The sequence below is a fragment of the Plutella xylostella genome, chromosome 8, assembly GCF_932276165.1.
Source record: "Plutella xylostella chromosome 8, ilPluXylo3.1, whole genome shotgun sequence".
Classification (NCBI taxonomy): domain Eukaryota; kingdom Metazoa; phylum Arthropoda; class Insecta; order Lepidoptera; family Plutellidae; genus Plutella; species Plutella xylostella.
This window is the reverse complement of record NC_063988.1, coordinates 10192983-10212435: the sequence shown is the minus strand read 5'-3', so window position 1 is coordinate 10212435 and position 19453 is coordinate 10192983. Positions and strand designations below refer to the sequence as shown.

Here is a 19453-nt window from a genome sequence, read left to right as displayed (position 1 = left end):
CAATTCTCTAAACATATCAGGCGGTCGCAAAGCTCAGACTGAAAGCTTTCGGGATCCTGGATTTGAGCAGGAGTAGGACGGAGCGTGGACTTCATATACCGTATCTCACATACTTAATTCTGATACTTGCTTTAAATGCATTATAAATTAAGTAAGACTTATCTTACAGTCATATTCCGGGAAATTTTAAACAGTGAATAATCTATTGCGTCTTTTGTAAACATGGTTCAGCGGGACGTGAGTGGTGAATTAATTGTTTCTTTGTTGAATTAACTACGTAATACTTACTGTTATTATCTATGTGTAATCTATGAGATATGTCGGTGGCTGTCCCGGACATGCGGGCGCTATCTCCCGCCCGGGACACGACACAAGTAGTCACCACACTCTGACACTCATGTAGAACTAGGTATACCTACGAAATATGACTATCTTTCTAATACTGTAGAATTATATTGTATAACACACATTGGAAATTTATAATAAATACCTAATTACTGACTAGGAGCAATGTAAAATAAGCAATCTCTTCACAGAAGCTTCTTTTGGAATATCCGGCGCATTCAACAAAATTTTACAGCGACTCCTTTACGTGAAACTCTCTGCCACATACCTACCCGTATGTAGAACACAATACACCTTTATTGTTGCAGAAAAACCTATAGGCCTAGCTACACACAAAAACGTGTATACCTATTAATAGTATATATATGGTATTTGATACCAATGCAAGAACCATCCTAGTTATTTATATTCAACCTCACACCTAAAGGTGACTAAGTTTTTAATGTGTTTTGTTATGTAGCTATTATTTTGACTTGTTCTATACTTACCTGTACATGTGTTTCCGTACCGACACGGCAGAGCGCCATAGTGATAATTCGCTGAATTATAAGAGAACCGGTATAGTACGATGAAAGCAACATGTCGCTACCACAAGCTTCATATCAGTCGACAGGATGGCATACTAACGGTACAGAAACATTATTTAATTTGGACACAAGTGGGTAGATGGCGCTGTATTCAGTTTCAGTTAGAAAAAACCTAGTTGTACATAGGAAATGAACCTCCTAAATAGAATTTGTATCGCTTGATTTATGAGTTCGAGACTGTATTATTTATTAATTAACGCTTTATTGCACACATACATAGTTTCATGGGTAAAAATTTCAAAGTTACGTTAAAAAACACAGAGAGTTGTGTACACAAAGGCATACTTTAATGCATGTTTGGGTATTCCAATTAATAATTTTGTTTAATAGATTTATCATAAGCCTTGTTCCGTTATAGTTTTGTGGTTAAATCTTATTTCAATTCCAATCTTGGATAACGTCAAATAAAATATTTTGCATAAGTATATTCCATTTGAGTAGCATTACTTTAACGCCCGAGCTATGCTTGGGGTTTCTCTGATGGATCGTATCAGAAATGAGGTTATCCGTCAGAGGACTAAGGTTACCGACATAGCTGTCAAAATATGCAAGCTGAAGTGGCAGTGGGCTGGTCATATCTGCCGAAGAACCGATAACCGTTGGGGTAGACGAGTTCTCGAGTGGAGACCACGAACAGGCAAACGCAGCGTGGGACGCCCTCATGCCCGCTGGACTGACGACCTTAGGCGGGTGGCGGGTAGTGGTTGGATGAGGAAGGCCGAGGACCGAGTGTTGTGGCGCTCCTTGGGAGAGGCCTATGTCCAGCAGTGGATGATTATTGGCTGATGATGATGACTTTAACGCCCACAAAGTGTCTTTAAAATCATAAAAATACTGTCAAGTAAATCAATACACTACATCTTGGATAACTCAATTTAAGTACAAAAAAATCCTTAAAACTTTCTACCCCATGTTTGTAAGTTTGATTCTTACTTGGAAGAAAACACCGAAAGTCTAAGCTTTACATTGTGGCAAGTTGATAATTACGATAATGACTTAATTATATTTGTGTTGGTCGCTAATGATAGCTTCACTACCAGCTAGCAATATCTATGCATATGGAATGAGCTCGCGATTAGCACCAGTTTCAGGGGGTGACTTTAGCTTGACATAAAACTAACGAAAGGGACTGTCATGCAATCTGTATGTTTAATGCAACAAGATAGAGTCCAGGCTCCGATACTTCAGTTTTTATAAGCTAGAGTGATTTGCCTATTCAAGAATACTTCCATATTAGACAGGATTATTGGTTTATGATGGTCCATCGACCACGGCTAACAAAAAACGTAGTTTAATTAAAAATCTAAGTCTAAAAGGCTAAGCTTTGTGAGTAAATATTGAACTTTCAAGCTTTGTACCGTAAAAGTGGTTGTTCTACTTACACAAATTATCCAATTATATTTGAGTTGTGAAACTCATGGTTGCATCAGGACTGTAATTAGCAAAGACAAACAAATTATTAACCCAGATTTGATTTCATTACCCCTTCAATTCACATTTGAAATAGATGTTGAGAGGTTGTGAACTTGTGAATTTGCTTCAAATCGTTAAATAAAAAGATCCCGACGAATTGAGAACCTCCTCCTTTTTTTGAAGTCGGTTAAAAATGGGTATTTTCGTTGATAATCGTAATAGATCTATTCGGATATCTCTGACGGCGCTGAAATTCGCTGGTTTTTGGGCTCCAGATGATTTAGACCCGAAATTAAAGACTTTCTACCATATTTACTCTGCCATTTCATTCATGTTTCTTTTGGGTAAGTAACTAGGTAAATTAAAAATATGAAATGGCCAGCAGGTAATATATGAAATCGACTCTTTAATACCAATATCGCATAATTACTAAACTTTTTTTTTACAAATAAAATCTAGCTGCAGTATTTGTCCCATGTATTTATACACTCACAAGCTCAAGCAAAGAAAAAAAATCAGTGCATAGCAGGTGGAGCTTTTTTATTTTCTTTCACTGCCACAGGCACATACCTCATCATCCAAGTAGTGGACATGTGTCTGATCTGGGGCGACCTGCAGCTGATGACTGGCACCGCGTTCGTGCTCTTCACGAACCTGGCGCAGGCGGCCAAGCTGGTGAACCTGGTGCTGCGGCGCCGGCGCCTGCTGGCCATGCTGGCGGACGCTGATGCAGTGCTGCGGGGGGCGGCGGGGGAGGCCAGGAGGATTGTGGAAAGGTGTTGCTTTTGTGCTGGTTTTTAATGAGCTATAAAAGGGCCGTTATGTGACTGGAGAGGATGTTCACTGCCTCTTTCAACGATCAGGAGTGCCACAGCATTCTTTCCTCGGTGTTCTTACCCAGCCGGTACCGGCTTACTTTGTCTAAGGACGTCGGTCATATAGACGAAGGGCGTCCAATGCTATGCTAGCCTGTTTGTGGTCTGCTAAAGCTATGATAGTCATACTCTGGCTGTAATAAGAGAAAAATATGATCTACAAAGGAAGGTAAGAAATTCTTAAACACACAATTGTATTCCACAATACTTTCGGGCCTCAATAAACTAGAAATATTACTGTATGCCCTTGGAAGATTCTAGATTATCTAGAAACAATACAGCCGCTTGCTTAGAATAGTCTATCAGAACCTCAGGGTGACTCTTGTTTCCAGGTGTGACCGCGGCACGAGCCAGCAGCAGCTGCTGTACTTCTGCCTGACGACGGTGACGGTGGCGGGCTGGGCCGGCAGCGCAGAGAAGAACCAACTGCCTCTGAGAGCCTGGTAATGTGAGAGTGAGAGGTATGATGGTTCAGCTGTAAAGGATGGTCTTCGCAGCAATGTAATCGTTTTCATTCACGGATACATAGTAGGATCTCAGGTTTGATATTGTAGAACATTGAACGTGACATACATGAAATTTGGCTATCTATCGACCCAGTGCATACTGAGTGCATGTGAGTGGAAAAACATAAACGTACCTGTAGAGGCAAATACTGATTAAACATTAGATCTGAGATACTTGATAGAATGATAGGTAAAATATGGGTAAAACAAATGATATGGAACATTTTACCTGATTTGTGAAACCATGTTTCTTTTCCAGGTACCCCTATGACACTTCGAAGTCACCAGCTTACGAGCTGACGTACTGCCACCAAGTGGGAGCCCTATTCATTGCAGCCTACCTGAATGTGGCAAAAGACACCTTAGTCTCCACACTTATAGCTCAAACTCGATGCCGTTTGCAGCTGTTGACACTGGCTCTTTCTAAACTTCATGATGGGATGGCTTCAGGGGTAGGTAGTTTAATTGTTATCATCATCATCATCATCCAACGGTAGTATATTTATAGTGGCTGGATATGGGTGCCAATAACAGCCTAATATGTGCTACGTGTGCAAGTCCTGTGTGACAGTGGGCCTATACGTAAGGAAGATCATGATACTAAGCATTATCACAGTATTATCATGAATCCATTTATTTTAGAATAGCTAAATCACTCTCGTTCCAGTCATCTTCTTTCTATATTTAAAATCCGACCCTCAATTTCTTCACCACATGGTGATAGGCAAAGTTATACAAAAGTAAATAATCCTTTCATTTTCAATCGGGGTTTACAATCACACAGCTTCTATCCCCACAGTCAGCCACCCTCCTCTCCCCTGCCGAGGAGTCCCTAGCTGCCTCCCGTCTCCGCGCCTGCGTGGGCGCCCACCAGGCGGCGCTGCGGGCGGCGGCCGAGCTGCAGGCCTGCTTCTCCGCGCCCACGGCCGCCCAGTTCGCCGTGTCTATGGTCATCATCTGCGTGACGGCGTTCCAGCTTGCTGCTGTCACTGTAGGTATCAGAGGGGGTGCCAATTGCAAGCCAGTTGCAAGGTTGAGCTGGGCTTATGTACATTGCTGTTCGGAAAATTGGATTCTTTTCTATTATAGTGTTTAAGAACAACTAGTTGATGGAAGGTAAAGGTTTGCAAATAAGAAATTGATGAACAGGCAAGTGTAGTGTGGGACGTCCAGCAGGCGTTGTAGCCAGAAGTCGCTTGATGTGGAAAGCTGATGACAGTGTGTTGTAGATACTCGTTGGGAAAGGCTTATGTGCAGAAGTGGAAGATTATGGCATGATGACGATAATAGACTGTCTTTCCACTTTCAGCAAACAAAGAACTACGTGCGTTTAATTTCGATGGGAACCTACCTCATGAACATGGCGTTCCAGGTGTTCATCTACTGCTATCAGGGCAACGAACTCAGGGAAGAGGCAAGTGTTATGGATAATTAAAGCACTTTGTTTCCCATTACTCCTATCTTATCCGTACCCATTATAATCGCCTTTACTACGAGCTAATCAGGCCAGCAAATGCTACGTCACTATTGTTGTAGTATTAATGATTATCCGTGTTCTAGTCAATTTATAATTGTACTCTTCACGACAACTCTTAGCACAAGCTTGCTTGTATTGGGGTCCACAAACCTGCTCTAGCGTTGTGGACTATGCTAAAGAAACCCTTCTCTTAGAAGGAGACCTGTGACTCAGCAGTAGGTACGTGATGGGTTTGTTGTGATGATTCCATTTCATACATAAGGTTGCTTTGCCATCTCCCCAGAGTGCCTCAGTAGCAGGCGGTGCCTACGAGTGCCTGTGGTACCGCACTGCGCCGGCGCCGCGCCGCGCGCTGCTGCTGGTGATGCTGCGCACGCGCCGCCCCGCCGCGCTGTCTGCTGCTGGCTTCACCACGCTGTCGTTGGCTTCGTTTATGGCGGTCAGTTGTCAAATACACTCACGAATGCTCACGAGTAATGAAAATGTTCCAGTGACATATGGAACGGCAATGACAGGTGAAACTTTTCATTGCTCGGGGTCGTGGTGTATCATTATTCAATTCAATTCAATTTTTACATTTACATTTTAGCAGCATTCTGAAATAATTATTATAGTTCGGACTACTATATGTGTAATAGTAGCTTAAAAAAAACTAGTTTATTTGTCTGTTACAGATCATCAAGGCATCATACTCTTTCTTCACAGTTCTTCAGCAAGTGGAGGAGAAAGTTTAATTTTAAACATTCCTAAGTATTGAATAAAATTACTTATAAAAACTTATTTATTACTTACAGAGAATGAGTAAAGTACCACTTTTTGGGAAAGTATGATAATATTGAAATTTAAATATTTAAGCTAATTATTATTTATTATTAGATAGCATCAAAAAAATCATGGTGAAAGTAAAAACAAAAGATAGTAAAAAAATATTATGATCACGATGAAAGATCAACGATTAGGTATCAATCAATCTAATTGATATTTACTTCATTAGGTACCTACTTACTAAGAAGGTAGGTAGTATTAGGACCTACCGATAAAGTTTTGGAGATTATAATTTTAATTTTCCTCAAGTGATGTCATAGCTAAGCTGAAGTTATTAAATTAAAGCATACTCGTTAAAAATAGTACATATCTATGGATGTTAGTACAAATCCAATGATGTGATATAGGGTGATGTGATGTAGATAAAGGGTGTTAAATATTCGGTGCTGTAAAACCTCCTGACGGTCTGCCCAGGGTGAAGATTATGGCAAAAACCCTCCAGCTTTGGAGGAAGCCTGCGTGGACATTACGGGAAAGCTTTGGGAAAGCTCATGGACAAGTACATGGTAAATACGATCTCTTACTACCTACATAGATGTTTATACAGTAGATAATGAAGGCAAACTACTAACCAATAACTTTTAAATTAGTTCAATATTTATATTATTGTTCTTTGAAGTAAAATTAACTAACTTTAAGATTAAAGATTTTCTCTCCAGGGCCCGGCTTATCTTTCCACCCTGTAGATAAAATATGCAAAAAGATAATAATCTGGTTGTTGGCGGAACACAGTATGACAACCGGATAAGATAACTTTAATCCAATTCCAATATTTAGTCTGCTAACAGTATGAAAGCCGTAAGTCCGCGTGATTTATTGAAATGGTAGGCGTGAACAAATATATTGTATGCGTAATCAAGGATGTACCTACTAAGGTAGTACTGAGCCGTAAATATAATACATACATACTCGTATAATACATAAAATACCTCATGTTTTGTTAAGTTTTTTTGAAATAAAAACGGTAACTCTTTCGATAGTACTTACTACGTAATTGGAATTATCACTAAGTATGATACGAACAGAATAAATGGTAATTTAAATTAGTAGTAAGTTTATAGACGTTATGTACGTAAGTAATAAAATTAAATAAGATGCGGTCAAGCATCTTACTTAGGTACTTGTCAATATTGGGGAATCCCTGACGCGCGGTTTCACACACGGGGATTTTGACGAGTGTTGCGGATGCGCATTACAATGACTCTCATAATTACGTCAAAAAAAAGACACACACAAGTCAAAGAAGTACGTATTTTGGTTAGTTATAAATTTAATATTTTTGGTAAATATTAAAACTTATAGGTACCTACTTATTATGATTAAGGTATTTTTTAAGGGTGCGTATTGCGACGTATAAAAACGAAATGTATAATTTCACATTAATAACGTTCACAACCTATAATGAACGTTACGTATAACAACAAAATCTATATTTTCATAAGGTATATAAGATTCAATTGGTATATACGTTATTGGTATATTGGTATATTTTATATAAAATCAAAATATATAATACTTACGAAGACTAATATCAATTCGTATAACATACATTACGTATATCGATTAAAATATATATATACTATCGTTTAGTATAAAGTTCATAATCTGTGTTTAATTACCCAACACCGTCAAACCCCCTAGCGCCAAAACCTAAAGATAGGTGCGACGACGAGCAAAGCGAGGAGGAGCGTGTTAGGTGCACATGTTCGTCGAAACCAAAGCGGAGCGCAGCGAAGTGGTGCGAAGCGGAGCGGAGCGGAGCGGAGCGTCTCCCCACATAGCGCAATAATAATAATAATGTCAAAACCCCTAGTACCAAAACCTAAAGATAGGTGCGACGACGAGCAAAGCGAGGAGGAGCGTGTTAGGTGCACATGTTCGTCGAAACCAAAGCGGAGCGCAGCGAAGCGGAGCGGAGCGTCTCCCCACATAGCGCCAATAATAATAATTATGTCAATACCCCTAGTACCAAAACCTAAAGATAGGTGCGACGACGAGCAAAGCGAGGAGGAGCGTGTTAGGTGCACATGTTCGTCGAAACCAAAGCGGAGCGCAGCGAAGCGGAGCGGAGCGTCTCCCCACATAGCGCCAATAATAATAATTATGTCAATACCCCTAGTACCAAAACCTAAAGATAGGTGCGACGACGAGCAAAGCGAGGAGGAGCGTGTTAGGTGCACATGTTCGTCGAAACCAAAGCGGAGCGCAGCGAAGCGGAGCGGAGCGTCTCCCCACATAGCGCCAATAATAATAATAATGTCAAAACCCCTAGTACCAAAACCTAAAGATAGGTGCGACGACGAGCAAAGCGAGGAGGAGCGTGTTAGGTGCACATGCTCGTCGAAACTAAAGCGGAGCGCAGCGAAGCGGAGCGGAGCGTTCCCCCCACATAACGTCAATAATTTTTTGTGCATTATACATTATGATAATTATATCCGTTGTAGAATATATGTTATAAACTTTATGCATTTTAATCGTTATATCAATTGAAATTATACTTTTTGAACGTTATTCTTTACGAAATTATGTATTTAGTAATTATGCCTTTCGTTTGTTATACACAGTGATCGTTATACTTAATAAATTTATATCATATGGGCGTATACCTTGTGAATGTTATACCATTCGTTTTTATACCTCGTATTACTTACCCATTTTTTAAGGATTTAATTTAGAAAAATAGGTTGTTGGTATACCAATAACCCTGTATAATATGAGATCGGCCCATGCCATTTCTGATAGTATGATGGTTGATGATTATGATGATGGACTACTTTCCTATAGTGACATATACCTATGTATAATTAACTACTTACCTAAATAATAGATATAAGCCAATCTAAACAACCGACTAATAAGATATCTTTCCAGACATGTTCAATGGAGTGGCAGGTGGCAGCCAAAACACAGTTTCAAATTCGAGGTCCATCAGCTTCGAAACTACTTACATAATTATGTTGCCAACTTATTTACCACAGAAAGACACAAATACTTAAGTACTTACCTCATTAAAATTAGGTATAGGTACCTAATATCTCTTATTCGTCTTAAAACTACAAAGGATATTCACTGTCCCAATCTTTTTAAGAGACAAAACAAAATACTAATTTCACCACAGCCTCTCGCGTCAACACAGCCGACCGGTTCTTTTTAACACACTTTTATATTTATAAGTAACGGTTTTATCGGGTTTATTATTCGAGTACTCGAGCATGTAGGCAGTGTACTCACACTGCATTGTCTGTGTGATTGTTATTGTCCGCACGCGTCTGATCCTCTGCAGTAACAGTGTGGACGCGGCCTTACCGTAACGTGGACGTGAATAAAAACTTTAACACTCCTAGTAAACATTGTACAAATGAAATAGTGTTACTGAATTATCTATGAAAATCTAAATAAAACTATGAGTGCGTTACATTGTAATCTTTGACTATCGAAATGTAGTTTTGTAAAAGTGTGATTCGCGGCTTATCTGAACTTCGGCAAATATATTGATAACCGGCGGAAAAGATTAGAAGTTTAATAAATAGACAATCGAAACACCGATCCGTCTTATTTGGGCGGGGAATTAGCACAAATATTTTTAGTCAAAATGTTTGTGTGTAGAAGTTTATTAGTTTTATTGTTAGTTAGTTTAGTTTCTTGTGAGAGTGGTTGCTACTTCAACAGGCAGTGTGCCTACCCGTTGTACTCCTCCAAAACTCCCTATGACACCGTGCGGGGGGATGTCAGGGACCACCCCAAATTAGAAGGTAAGAAATAAATAAATAAGATACAAGATGACGTTTAGTTAAAATTATTTGCGTTATTAGTGGCTGAAAACGCTGAAAACTGAGTACGTTAATGGTTCATTTATTCATAAATATATTTATAATTTTCTTCAACAAGTAGGGCAAAACACCCAGTAACTGACCATGTGCCAGTAACTGACCACCTTCCTCTTCAACTCCAATAAATAAGAAATATAGCCAAGCAGGGCCATCTAGTGAACATCCAGTCTATTTTGTGGTTCATTGAGAGCATTACTGATACAAAAGATTTTGCCAGCCGCCAACAGATGGATAGTGAGCGATCGAAAAAGTTCAGTTGGCGCGCGAACCGAGTAAATTGCAGTTGTGACTAACGTATTTGTTAAGGTAAGTGAATTTTTTGATCGTAAAATTTACCATGAAAAAAAATTGAAATCATTGAAAGAAAAAATTATACCATATAGATTTAATTATAAAGATTACGTTTTTGATAAGTTTCAGCTTGTTATTTCCCGTTTGATTGTTTTTAATGGGGTGGACAGTTACTGGACGACAAAACAGCGATTTTCCAATAACTGACCACCTATGTCGGTTATTGGGATTTTTGGTTGAAGCTGAATTTAGGCAAAATAAGAACGTAATATTAAAGCTCATATGTGCCATTTTCTTGTGTCAAAATATGAGCATTCTATCTTCACTCCTTCCATTTACTGATATAGGTGGTCAGTTATTGGGTAAATTGGTGGTCAGTTACTGGTATTACTATATATGATATATTTTTACAGCTTTCAGCGAGATGAAGAAGCGCCAAGATAGCAAAAAAAGTATAGAAAAGGCAATTCCACTTGTCTGAGACAAACTAGGATCAACAAGACATTCCAAAATAATTCAGGGTGACATGCAAGCACCTTTTAAAATATAGAGAATTCAAACACAAAGTCCAAGTTTGTTCCAGATTCGGTATTAGCTGATGAGGAAGATAAAAACGCTAGTGGAGCATACTATCAGCCTAGGATAATGTGGATTCTCCAGGATAAAGACAGATGTCACCATTTTTCCTTAAAGATAATCCTTGGAGCAGCCCCTTCAAGAATGCAAGACCAGGAGACAAATGGCTTACACCATCTCACTCCATGAAAAGATACTCAAATGCTATCTTCAGAACAGCTGAAGGCGTACCTAACCAATGCCAGCGCTTGTGAACCAGATGAAATTGGTTCCCCGAGCACAAAAGCACTTGGCGAACAAGACCTCAATGACACTATTAATGACCCAACCCGAATATACGCTACCGACGAAACGCGCCTCCACATTTTTCCAAAGACAGGCAAAGCCACTTCAGCAAAATAGGAAAAAGAAAGCATCACTACAATGCTAGCACCCTCAGCCGGTGCACCAACACGCCCTTCAATGGCATTATGAACGGCCAGCGGATTTCAAACAGAACGGTAAAATTGGCACACAAGAAATGGGGCATTCTTCTATAAATTGTGACCACGACCAACACCCCAGCCATTTGGAACCGATACCACAACTATCCGGAATCCACTGGCAACGCTATACTATAATTGGCAGACACATTAGTCCAGCAGCGGAAAATGCAGAAAGTACAGCGATGTTCTGCTTCAGTGACGCCTCTTCAACGTGGCAAAGATTCCCTGTCCCCCTTGCAGAAATGACTACTCCTGTCTTTGGCCAAATACTTACCTACGAAAGCACGTTTCAACAGCATCCTAAATATTCCAGTTGTATCCTCAACAAAGTCATTGAAATCCCGTTCGTCAAGGCATCCATCTTTGTATCCTGAAAAACTAACCCCCAATATCTGATTCGGTCATAATTACAATGGCTAGCCTCAATGACTCTTTTGGCCGCACTGAAAGTCTCTGGTGGGGTTTCAGCAATAATGAAAACCATCTGTCTCTGGTCCTACATCCTTGAAAGGACCGGCGGGGAAAGGGCCTACTTTTCCGGCGGGGAATTTATGTTTTCCCAGGCCGACAATACAATCCGCCACGATTCCTCCTCCTCATCAGTTGATACCGAATATGGGAAAGACCGGCTTTAGCACTTGGATTCGCTACTTTATATTTAAGAAAATGCTCGTTTCTGACACCATGAATGCTTCATGGGCCTGTCCCACTGATCCTGGCTTGTTCCGGACAAACAAAATCGCCCTTTCTGTGACTTATCTGAAGGTACTACATTGGGGCCACTTAATCTCCCTGAAAGCTGTAAATTTAAAATGCGTGTTCACTATGTGCATGTATGTTTATTCCTTTCTTTTAAGTATTTAACAAAAATGCATAAACTTGTGTTTTTAATAAATAAATGGTTGATTATTAGGATAAGATATCATTTTAATTATGCATTAATCTGATTAATTAATTTAATGCACTTTTCAGTTAAGAAACCTTGAGCAAAAGTGATGTGTCACACATTAAAAGAGACCAGAGGATCGGTACTATTACATGAAGTAATCAAATAAATAAATAATAATAGGATTTAATCATAATTCCATTTTTAAACCATTTTAAATTGGTGGTCAGTTACTGGCATCGAGTGTGGTCAGTTACTAGATTTTAGTGGTCAGTTACTGGGAAAATCACTACTTTTTGTTTGCAAAAATATATAAAAAAATGAGTAACTTCTACATGTTTGCTTTTTACTCAGGAATGTAGCTCTGTTATTCTAGTTTCTAAAACAAAAATCGGATTTAATAAGCGATAAGAATTGAGCCCGCTACAGATAAATTACTGGAACAACTCCCTTAAGGTGGTCAGTTACTGGGTGTTTTGCCCTACCTAGTGTTAATTTATTCAACAGGTGTTTGTGCATGATCATTAAAATCTCGTGATTAATTTAAATTCTATTATATTGCTTTATTGTTCTAAGTAATGCAATGAAGCGTTTGAATTTAATGAATATACATACCTCCGTACCAGATTTAAGCAAAATCACGTTAAAAACGTAAATAAAGCCGCGCTAGTCCTTATGTACAGCTACCAAAACCATCATTTTTGCATTTCAGTCTTGACAGGTAGGCAACACCTGTCAAGAGTCAAGCAAGACTCGAGAGATTGGCACTGCTGTTTAGGACCTGTAATAATATGCGCTAATTAAATGGTGCTACATTAGCTGCTATATTATGTTTTCTCTAATTTACTTAGTTAAATAATGTCGGCATAGCGTGACGTGAAATTGAGGCTGAAAGTGAGCAGCGAAAGTCATGCATATTCAACTATGGATATTATGCTCACTCACGTCTGTAATCTATGAAGGGGTAGGCGAAAGTGACCTGAAAAACAATTATGTAGTACTCACGTGATATCAAAATATTATATTTTCCTGCAAAGGCCGAATGAGGAAAACAAAATGATACTTAGAAAGGTGCTGTTTGATTTTACAGGGAGATTTGTGTATTTATCAAAGATTTATAAGGTACAGTTGGTACGTCACTCAAGGATGCTCCAGCACTTTCAAGCGCGGATGTAAGACTAACATTCTGGATCTCATTGCTGTCATCTGCAGACGAACAGTGTCTGCTGCTGCTACACGGGTTCGTTATCTACGTAGATAAGCGTCACTATATCGCTTCATCATAAATACGGCGCTGTGATTAAATTTATGAAACGCGCATCAAACGATTTTATCCACGTCGATAACGAACCCCTGTAGCGGCCCCATTGACACCTTTTTTCTACTCCTCACCTCTTCTCCCTCCAGGATGCTCAGCCGTCAGCGTGTGGTCGCTGCACCGGCACGGCAACCGCAACCCCGGCTCGGGCGTGGTGGAGAGCACCCGCCTGGTGGCGCTCATGAAGGATGACATCATCGCGGCCTGGGAGGCGGGGAAGGGGGAGCTGTGCGCTCAGGTTTGTTTACTTGCGAATTGCGATTGAGATCTTATGTTTGATGAGCAAGCTATACCTAACCATTTGGGGAAGACGGCTTGACACCACGAACAAGCAAGGGGAAGCATAAATAAATATGTCCAGCAGTAGCTGATGATGATGATGCAGACGTAGTTGTTGACTCAAATATATATACATATAAAGTAAGTAAATAAGTAACTAGATATGACTGTAGTCAATTACTAATGCAAATATTGATGTCAATGAATAGGTAAATTCAGATTGTTAATACAGATGATTATTAAAAGGTTCCCACACTTCCATTGATAAAAACGTACACAAGGACGTAGAGCGGTGGTTAGCGAAGCAGCAATGAACTTCGTTTTTCACAAGCTAGCTATTAGCTTGACCGTCCGATCCTTTTGTTCGCTCGCGGTAATTTGACAATAATTTCCCATGCACCGATGCACCGCGTAATGACGATGGTGAATTCTGGAAGTACGTGCGATTAGCTCCACTCGGCTCGTACCTACTACGTACTTATCTCGCGCCGTTTTAACGCTTACTTGCTCGAGCAAGACAATAATATTACATTTAACATAATGTATACGCTCTCTTCATTTGCCTAATCCTATAATTATAACAATATTCTACCAAAACAATGATTCAAAGCATAGCACCATCACAATCAATTCCCATCCCACAGGACATAGACCTATTCCGCGCCTTCCAATGGAACTCCACGATCGAAGCCTCGCCCTCCTTCCTGACGGGCACCGGCTACGACGAGCTCCTGCACCTGGGGCAGAGGATCCGGCAGAGGCATCCCGAGCTGGTGGAAGGAAACCTGACTGATGCAGTCTACTTCCGAGTGACCAATGAACAGAGGACGGTGGCCAGCGCCATGGCGTATAGACATGGGCTGCTGGGAGAAGAGAGTGATGCGGTGATTGACGGGCCGTGGGACCCTGATATGGTTATTCGGGTGAGTTTTTGGGGTTTTAATAGTTTGGGTTTGTGATTACGAATTTGTGTGCATAAGAAATAATTAAAAAATTCCGCCTGATAAATGGAGGACTGCAGATGGTACATGAAATTAAGATACGATATGTAAAACCAGCAGATGTTTTAGGTAGAAGCAATTCTTGCTATAAAATATTGTTTTTTTCTCCAGCCCTACGCGTTCTGCGAGCGGTACACCAAGGAGGTCCGTGGCGAGGCGGCGCCGGTCAACGCACAGATTGACGCTTTCCAGAACTCTGCACCTTACGCTGCTGTAAGTACCTTCTAGACCTTCTTCTTCTTCTTCTGGTGCCTCTCCACTACTGTAGATTGCGGTCAGCTCTGCATACGGCTCTCTTTCTTCGCAAAGCGCAACGGGTGTCCTACTCAACCACTTCCGTCCATTCTCTTATGTTGTCGACGACTTCGTCGTAAAGACCTAAACAGATTGCATTATTCGATACTCTGTCTCACTCCCTCAACACCTCTCTCTCCATCCACAGGTGGTGTCAGCAGTCCAGAAGCGCCTCGGCCTCACTCGCTCGCTGACAGCAGACGAGGTGTACCACTTCTACGAGCTCTGCCGCTTCGACCGCTCCTGGCAGCCGGCGCTGCGCTCGCCGTGGTGCGCCGCCTTCTCTGATGAAGACCTGGTGGTGCTGGAGTACAGGGACGATATCAGGCACTACTACAGGAATGGATACGCGTCCTGGGTAAGTGTCTTTATGGTAATCAGCAGGTGCTTTTAGTCCTTTTATTGTAATATAGATGAACACAAACATGCTATGAATCACCTTTCCAATGTCAACCAGTGCCATAAACTCCTCATATCTTCCAGCTGAACCCCCGCCTAGGCCGTCCAGTGATCAAGGACCTACTAGACACGTTCACGGCGGCGGCCGGGGGCGCCCCACGCCGGGTCACCGCCTACTTCTCCCACGACACCATGCTGCAGATGGCCTTCGCCGCGCTGGGGCTGTACAAGGACGAGTTCACGCTGGTCGGAGACTCCATGGTGCCGGAGCGGCAGTACCGGACCAGCTATATTGCTGCGTTTTCTACCAACATCTTGGCTGTCTTGCACAGGTGAGGAGGAAACTATTTCTGAGCTTCTACTTTCTGAAGTTCGTTTCGGTGAAATTAACATCGCAATCGCTAAAGAGCCTGAAATTCAAGTAAATCAGATAATAACTTCACGATGAAAAATAGGTTTTCCTCTCCTTGGACGAGATTGAGAGCCTAAAAGTCCAGTAGTATCAGTGCATAATAGCCTTCTTAAAAATCCTTGGACAAAACCTTTGCAAACAGAGATATAAATAACTGTATTAATATTGCTTATCAGGATCAGCTCGGACATTCATGCTTGTGCATACAAAAATATTTGTTTACACCCACAATTTTAATAAATCTGTCTTAATTTGATCAGATACGGCCGCTTAGGGCATTCATACTTGCACGAATTGTAAATATTCGATATTATTTATAAAGTTTATCTTATCACTTGGACACACTCACTCGTGCGTTGCGTGTGTGTGTCACATGCACCGCCGTGATACTGATCTGATTGTTATCTTGTTGTTTATTTTATTTTTGAAGCTATTGAACTGTTGTCAAATATCCCGTGATTGATTCTATATACTCAACGTGCGTCTCTTTCATGTCACCGGTTCCCTACCTTACCCAGACCAACCTTCCAGAACTGTCTAAATGCGGGTTCACCTCACTTTAAGTCTGAATTAGTGCTGAAGACCATGGCCTCAAGGCCCTCAAGCCTATTCGTACTGTGTTGTGTACACTGTTTACACCAAGTGTCTAATATTTCTACCTACCCATTCAGGTATTCTCTAAAAACACAAATCGGTTTGCCGATAAAGTTCTAGGACTAGTTGTCAAGTATTGACGTTCATAAGGTCTCAACTTCTCCTCATTCACTGATAAAATTCCATCCTGTACCACCCCATATATAATATATTTGACACGCGTATCAATAAAAGTTAGGTACTTAACGTAATTACTTTTTATAGTAAAACGTGAGCTCTTCGATAAATATTTGGTGGAAAGGCTTATCTGTTGATTTAGTGGTTTGGCGATATCCACGTTGATTGTTGACGCATCATCAAAGTACTTGTCTGCTAATATTTACATTGCTAAGTATTTCCGTGTTTCCTTAAATACATATAAATACAGCTTGTACCCAGGTCCAGCGGAGGCTGTAATAGTTTTAAAGATATTTACACAATAAAATCTTTTCTCGCTGCCAAGGATTTGCGTTGGACTAGGGAATTTTAAAAAGTCGTAGAACAAAAGTTCTTCATAATTACCAACTATACTTACCCATTTAGTAATATCCTGTACTCGTATTTATGGAGTACGTATTTTGCTTGGACTAGGCCTATGCTTGGGCCTTTCACCGTGGTTTTGGAATGATTATCTGTTGGATAATTTTTAATTTTCCTTGTAGTATAAAAATGATTTGCCTTATTTACTTCGTAGCTACTGAATAGTTTTCTTTTTATTATACTTAGATTAGATCAAACTAATATCTGTAATTCTAATTAATTAGTCTAACATGTACTAATGAAGGATGTAGATGTTATAAGAAATTGATAATCCATCTTTATCGGTATTCTAGATTATTGCTTATAATTTTAAGTCGTCATCGTCTATTAGATGTTACTGATTATAGCTAAACTTTACTGTAATCAAATTTTAATTCAATTGCTATCAAATGTAATTGAACGCAAACACTGAGAACTCAAGTAACCGACGAGATGGTGCTCTAAAATCAGAAATCTGAAGCGGCAGTAGGCCGGCCATATATGCCAAACATTATTTTTGGATCCTATATAGACCCAAAAACAAATCGAAAATCGGTTTAGCTGTTTGAGAACTATGCTACCACAGAAAGATACACATCCAGACAGACTGATACGCTAAACTTATAACGTCCCTCTTCTTCGTCAGCGGTTAAAAAAACATGGTATCAATATCTCACTGTAAAACATTAATTCCAGATGCGGCGACTCAGACAACCAGACGCACCGCGTGCAAATGTTCATCAACGAGAAGGAGACCCCCCTCTGCCCCGCGGGGGGGTGCTCCTGGGACCAGTTCCAGGAGCAGTTCCAGCAGTTCCAGGACGCGGACCTGTCCTTCTGCAACTCGACGTCTGCCTCCGGCCCTGATGGGGGCGGCAACTCACCCGGGGGCGCGGCCGCGGTTACCGTCCCGGTGTTTATTCTCCTAGCTCAAGCCGCTATGTTTGTGTTGAGTAGGGTGTGATCTGTGTAGTGCTAGTTTGTAGGTTGTAGGGTTATTTATTCAGTCACTAAAATATATTTATGCGATAGTTGTACACATTTTGTTTCTTTTATCCCTATTGCCAGCTCAGTCTATCCCGATACGGAAGAGCTTATATAAAAAAACCGGCCAAGTGCGAGTCGGGCTCGCGCACAAAGGGTTCCGTAGCAGCAAATATAACAATAACTTAACCAAAATTACAGTTAAATCAACCTATCTCAAAAACTATAAGGGATACTTTGATCAAACCAAAAATCGTTGAAAGAGTTAATTAGCATGCATCACCTCTATTTTTTTTAGAATTTTATACCCCGTAGTTATAAAAATAGAGGGGGGGGGGACATACTTTTTACGACTTTGAGAGCTGATATCTCAAAAACCGTTCACTTTAAGAAAAATGTTTTTTAGAAAACTTTATATCATTTTAAAAGACCTTTCCATTGATACCCCACACGGGTATGTACATCGAAAAAAAAAATTTCATCCCTCAGTTACATGTATGGGGGGCCCCACCCCCAATTCTTTTTTTTACTATTTAGTGTCAAATTTTTATAGCGGTTCATACAACACATATTCCCATCAAATTTCATCACTGTAGTACTTATAGTTTCCGAGTAAATCGGCTGTGACAGACGGACAGACGGACAGACGGACAGACGGACATGACGAAACTATAAGGGTTCCGTTTTTGCCATTTTGGCTACGGAACCCTAAGAATCTGGATTGAAACGGGCTAATGACAGTATGCATTTGACTCATTTGAGTAACTCAGATAGGTATCATAAATTGGTTGTAGATATACAGCACTTTCAGAACTTAAGTTAACAGCATATGTATAAGTAGGTACATACATGTTAAAATCTCCTGTTTTCTTGGCCTTTATCCAGATACGAGTATTCGACCATAACAAATCTCCCGTAAGCACTACTACTAGCCATAGGCTCCAATGAGCTACTGTAATCGGATAGGACACCAATAACTGTCTAGACTCGGCCACCGCAATTTTGGTTCAAGAGTGAGTTTGTTACCCACTACACTATCTGCCGTTTTCTAATCTCGATGTATAGAATTTATGTCAGTTAGCCGTGGTTGCAGGAGGAAGGTCGAGAACAGAGTGTTCTGGTGCTGCTCGTGAGAGGCCTTTTTTCAGCAAAGTAAGGACATTATTGGCCTTTGATTATGAGAATTTGTGTCTCATACTTTACTAAGTAGTATTTTCCAGGCTGTGGGTGTGGGCCTAGAACTCTTAAGGATTTTTCTATCCATGTCAATCTCAACAGTTACTAAATGTTTCTAGCTACTACTAATAATAGGGATCTAATCTAATTTATAAAGAAAACTTCATGAAAAACTTTTTATATACGACAACGTAATCGCGTTTATTGAAGAAGTATGTGGAGATGAATCAGTTGTAATAAAATATTAATTCCCTACTAACATAATAATAAATAATCAAAGTATAAAATGCTTACATTCCTTTCTAACCTACTCAGAAACTACCTAAGACTCTTTCAGTCTGA

General features: G+C 40.3%; 2 protein-coding genes across 2 annotated transcripts; both read left to right on the top strand.

The window, feature by feature from the left end:
- The first annotated feature begins 2460 nt into the window (after positions 1–2460).
- Positions 2461–5501, top strand: LOC105388823 (odorant receptor Or1). Its single transcript, XM_048622809.1, has 6 exons — positions 2461–2689; positions 2908–3121; positions 3553–3663; positions 3986–4178; positions 4526–4717; positions 5036–5501. Exons 1-6 carry the CDS (start codon positions 2539–2541, stop codon positions 5159–5161), a joined length of 987 nt encoding a protein of 328 aa, XP_048478766.1. The 5' UTR covers positions 2461–2538; the 3' UTR covers positions 5162–5501.
- Positions 5502–9350: 3849 nt separating this feature from the next.
- On the top strand, positions 9351–17990 carry LOC105388809 (multiple inositol polyphosphate phosphatase 1). Its single transcript, XM_011559789.3, has 7 exons — positions 9351–9780; positions 13504–13652; positions 14338–14616; positions 14806–14907; positions 15137–15346; positions 15472–15719; positions 17648–17990. The coding sequence occupies exons 1-7, from the start codon at positions 9621–9623 to the stop codon at positions 17913–17915; spliced, it is 1416 nt and encodes a 471-aa protein (XP_011558091.3). The 5' UTR covers positions 9351–9620; the 3' UTR covers positions 17916–17990.
- The last annotated feature ends 1463 nt before the right edge of the window (positions 17991–19453 follow it).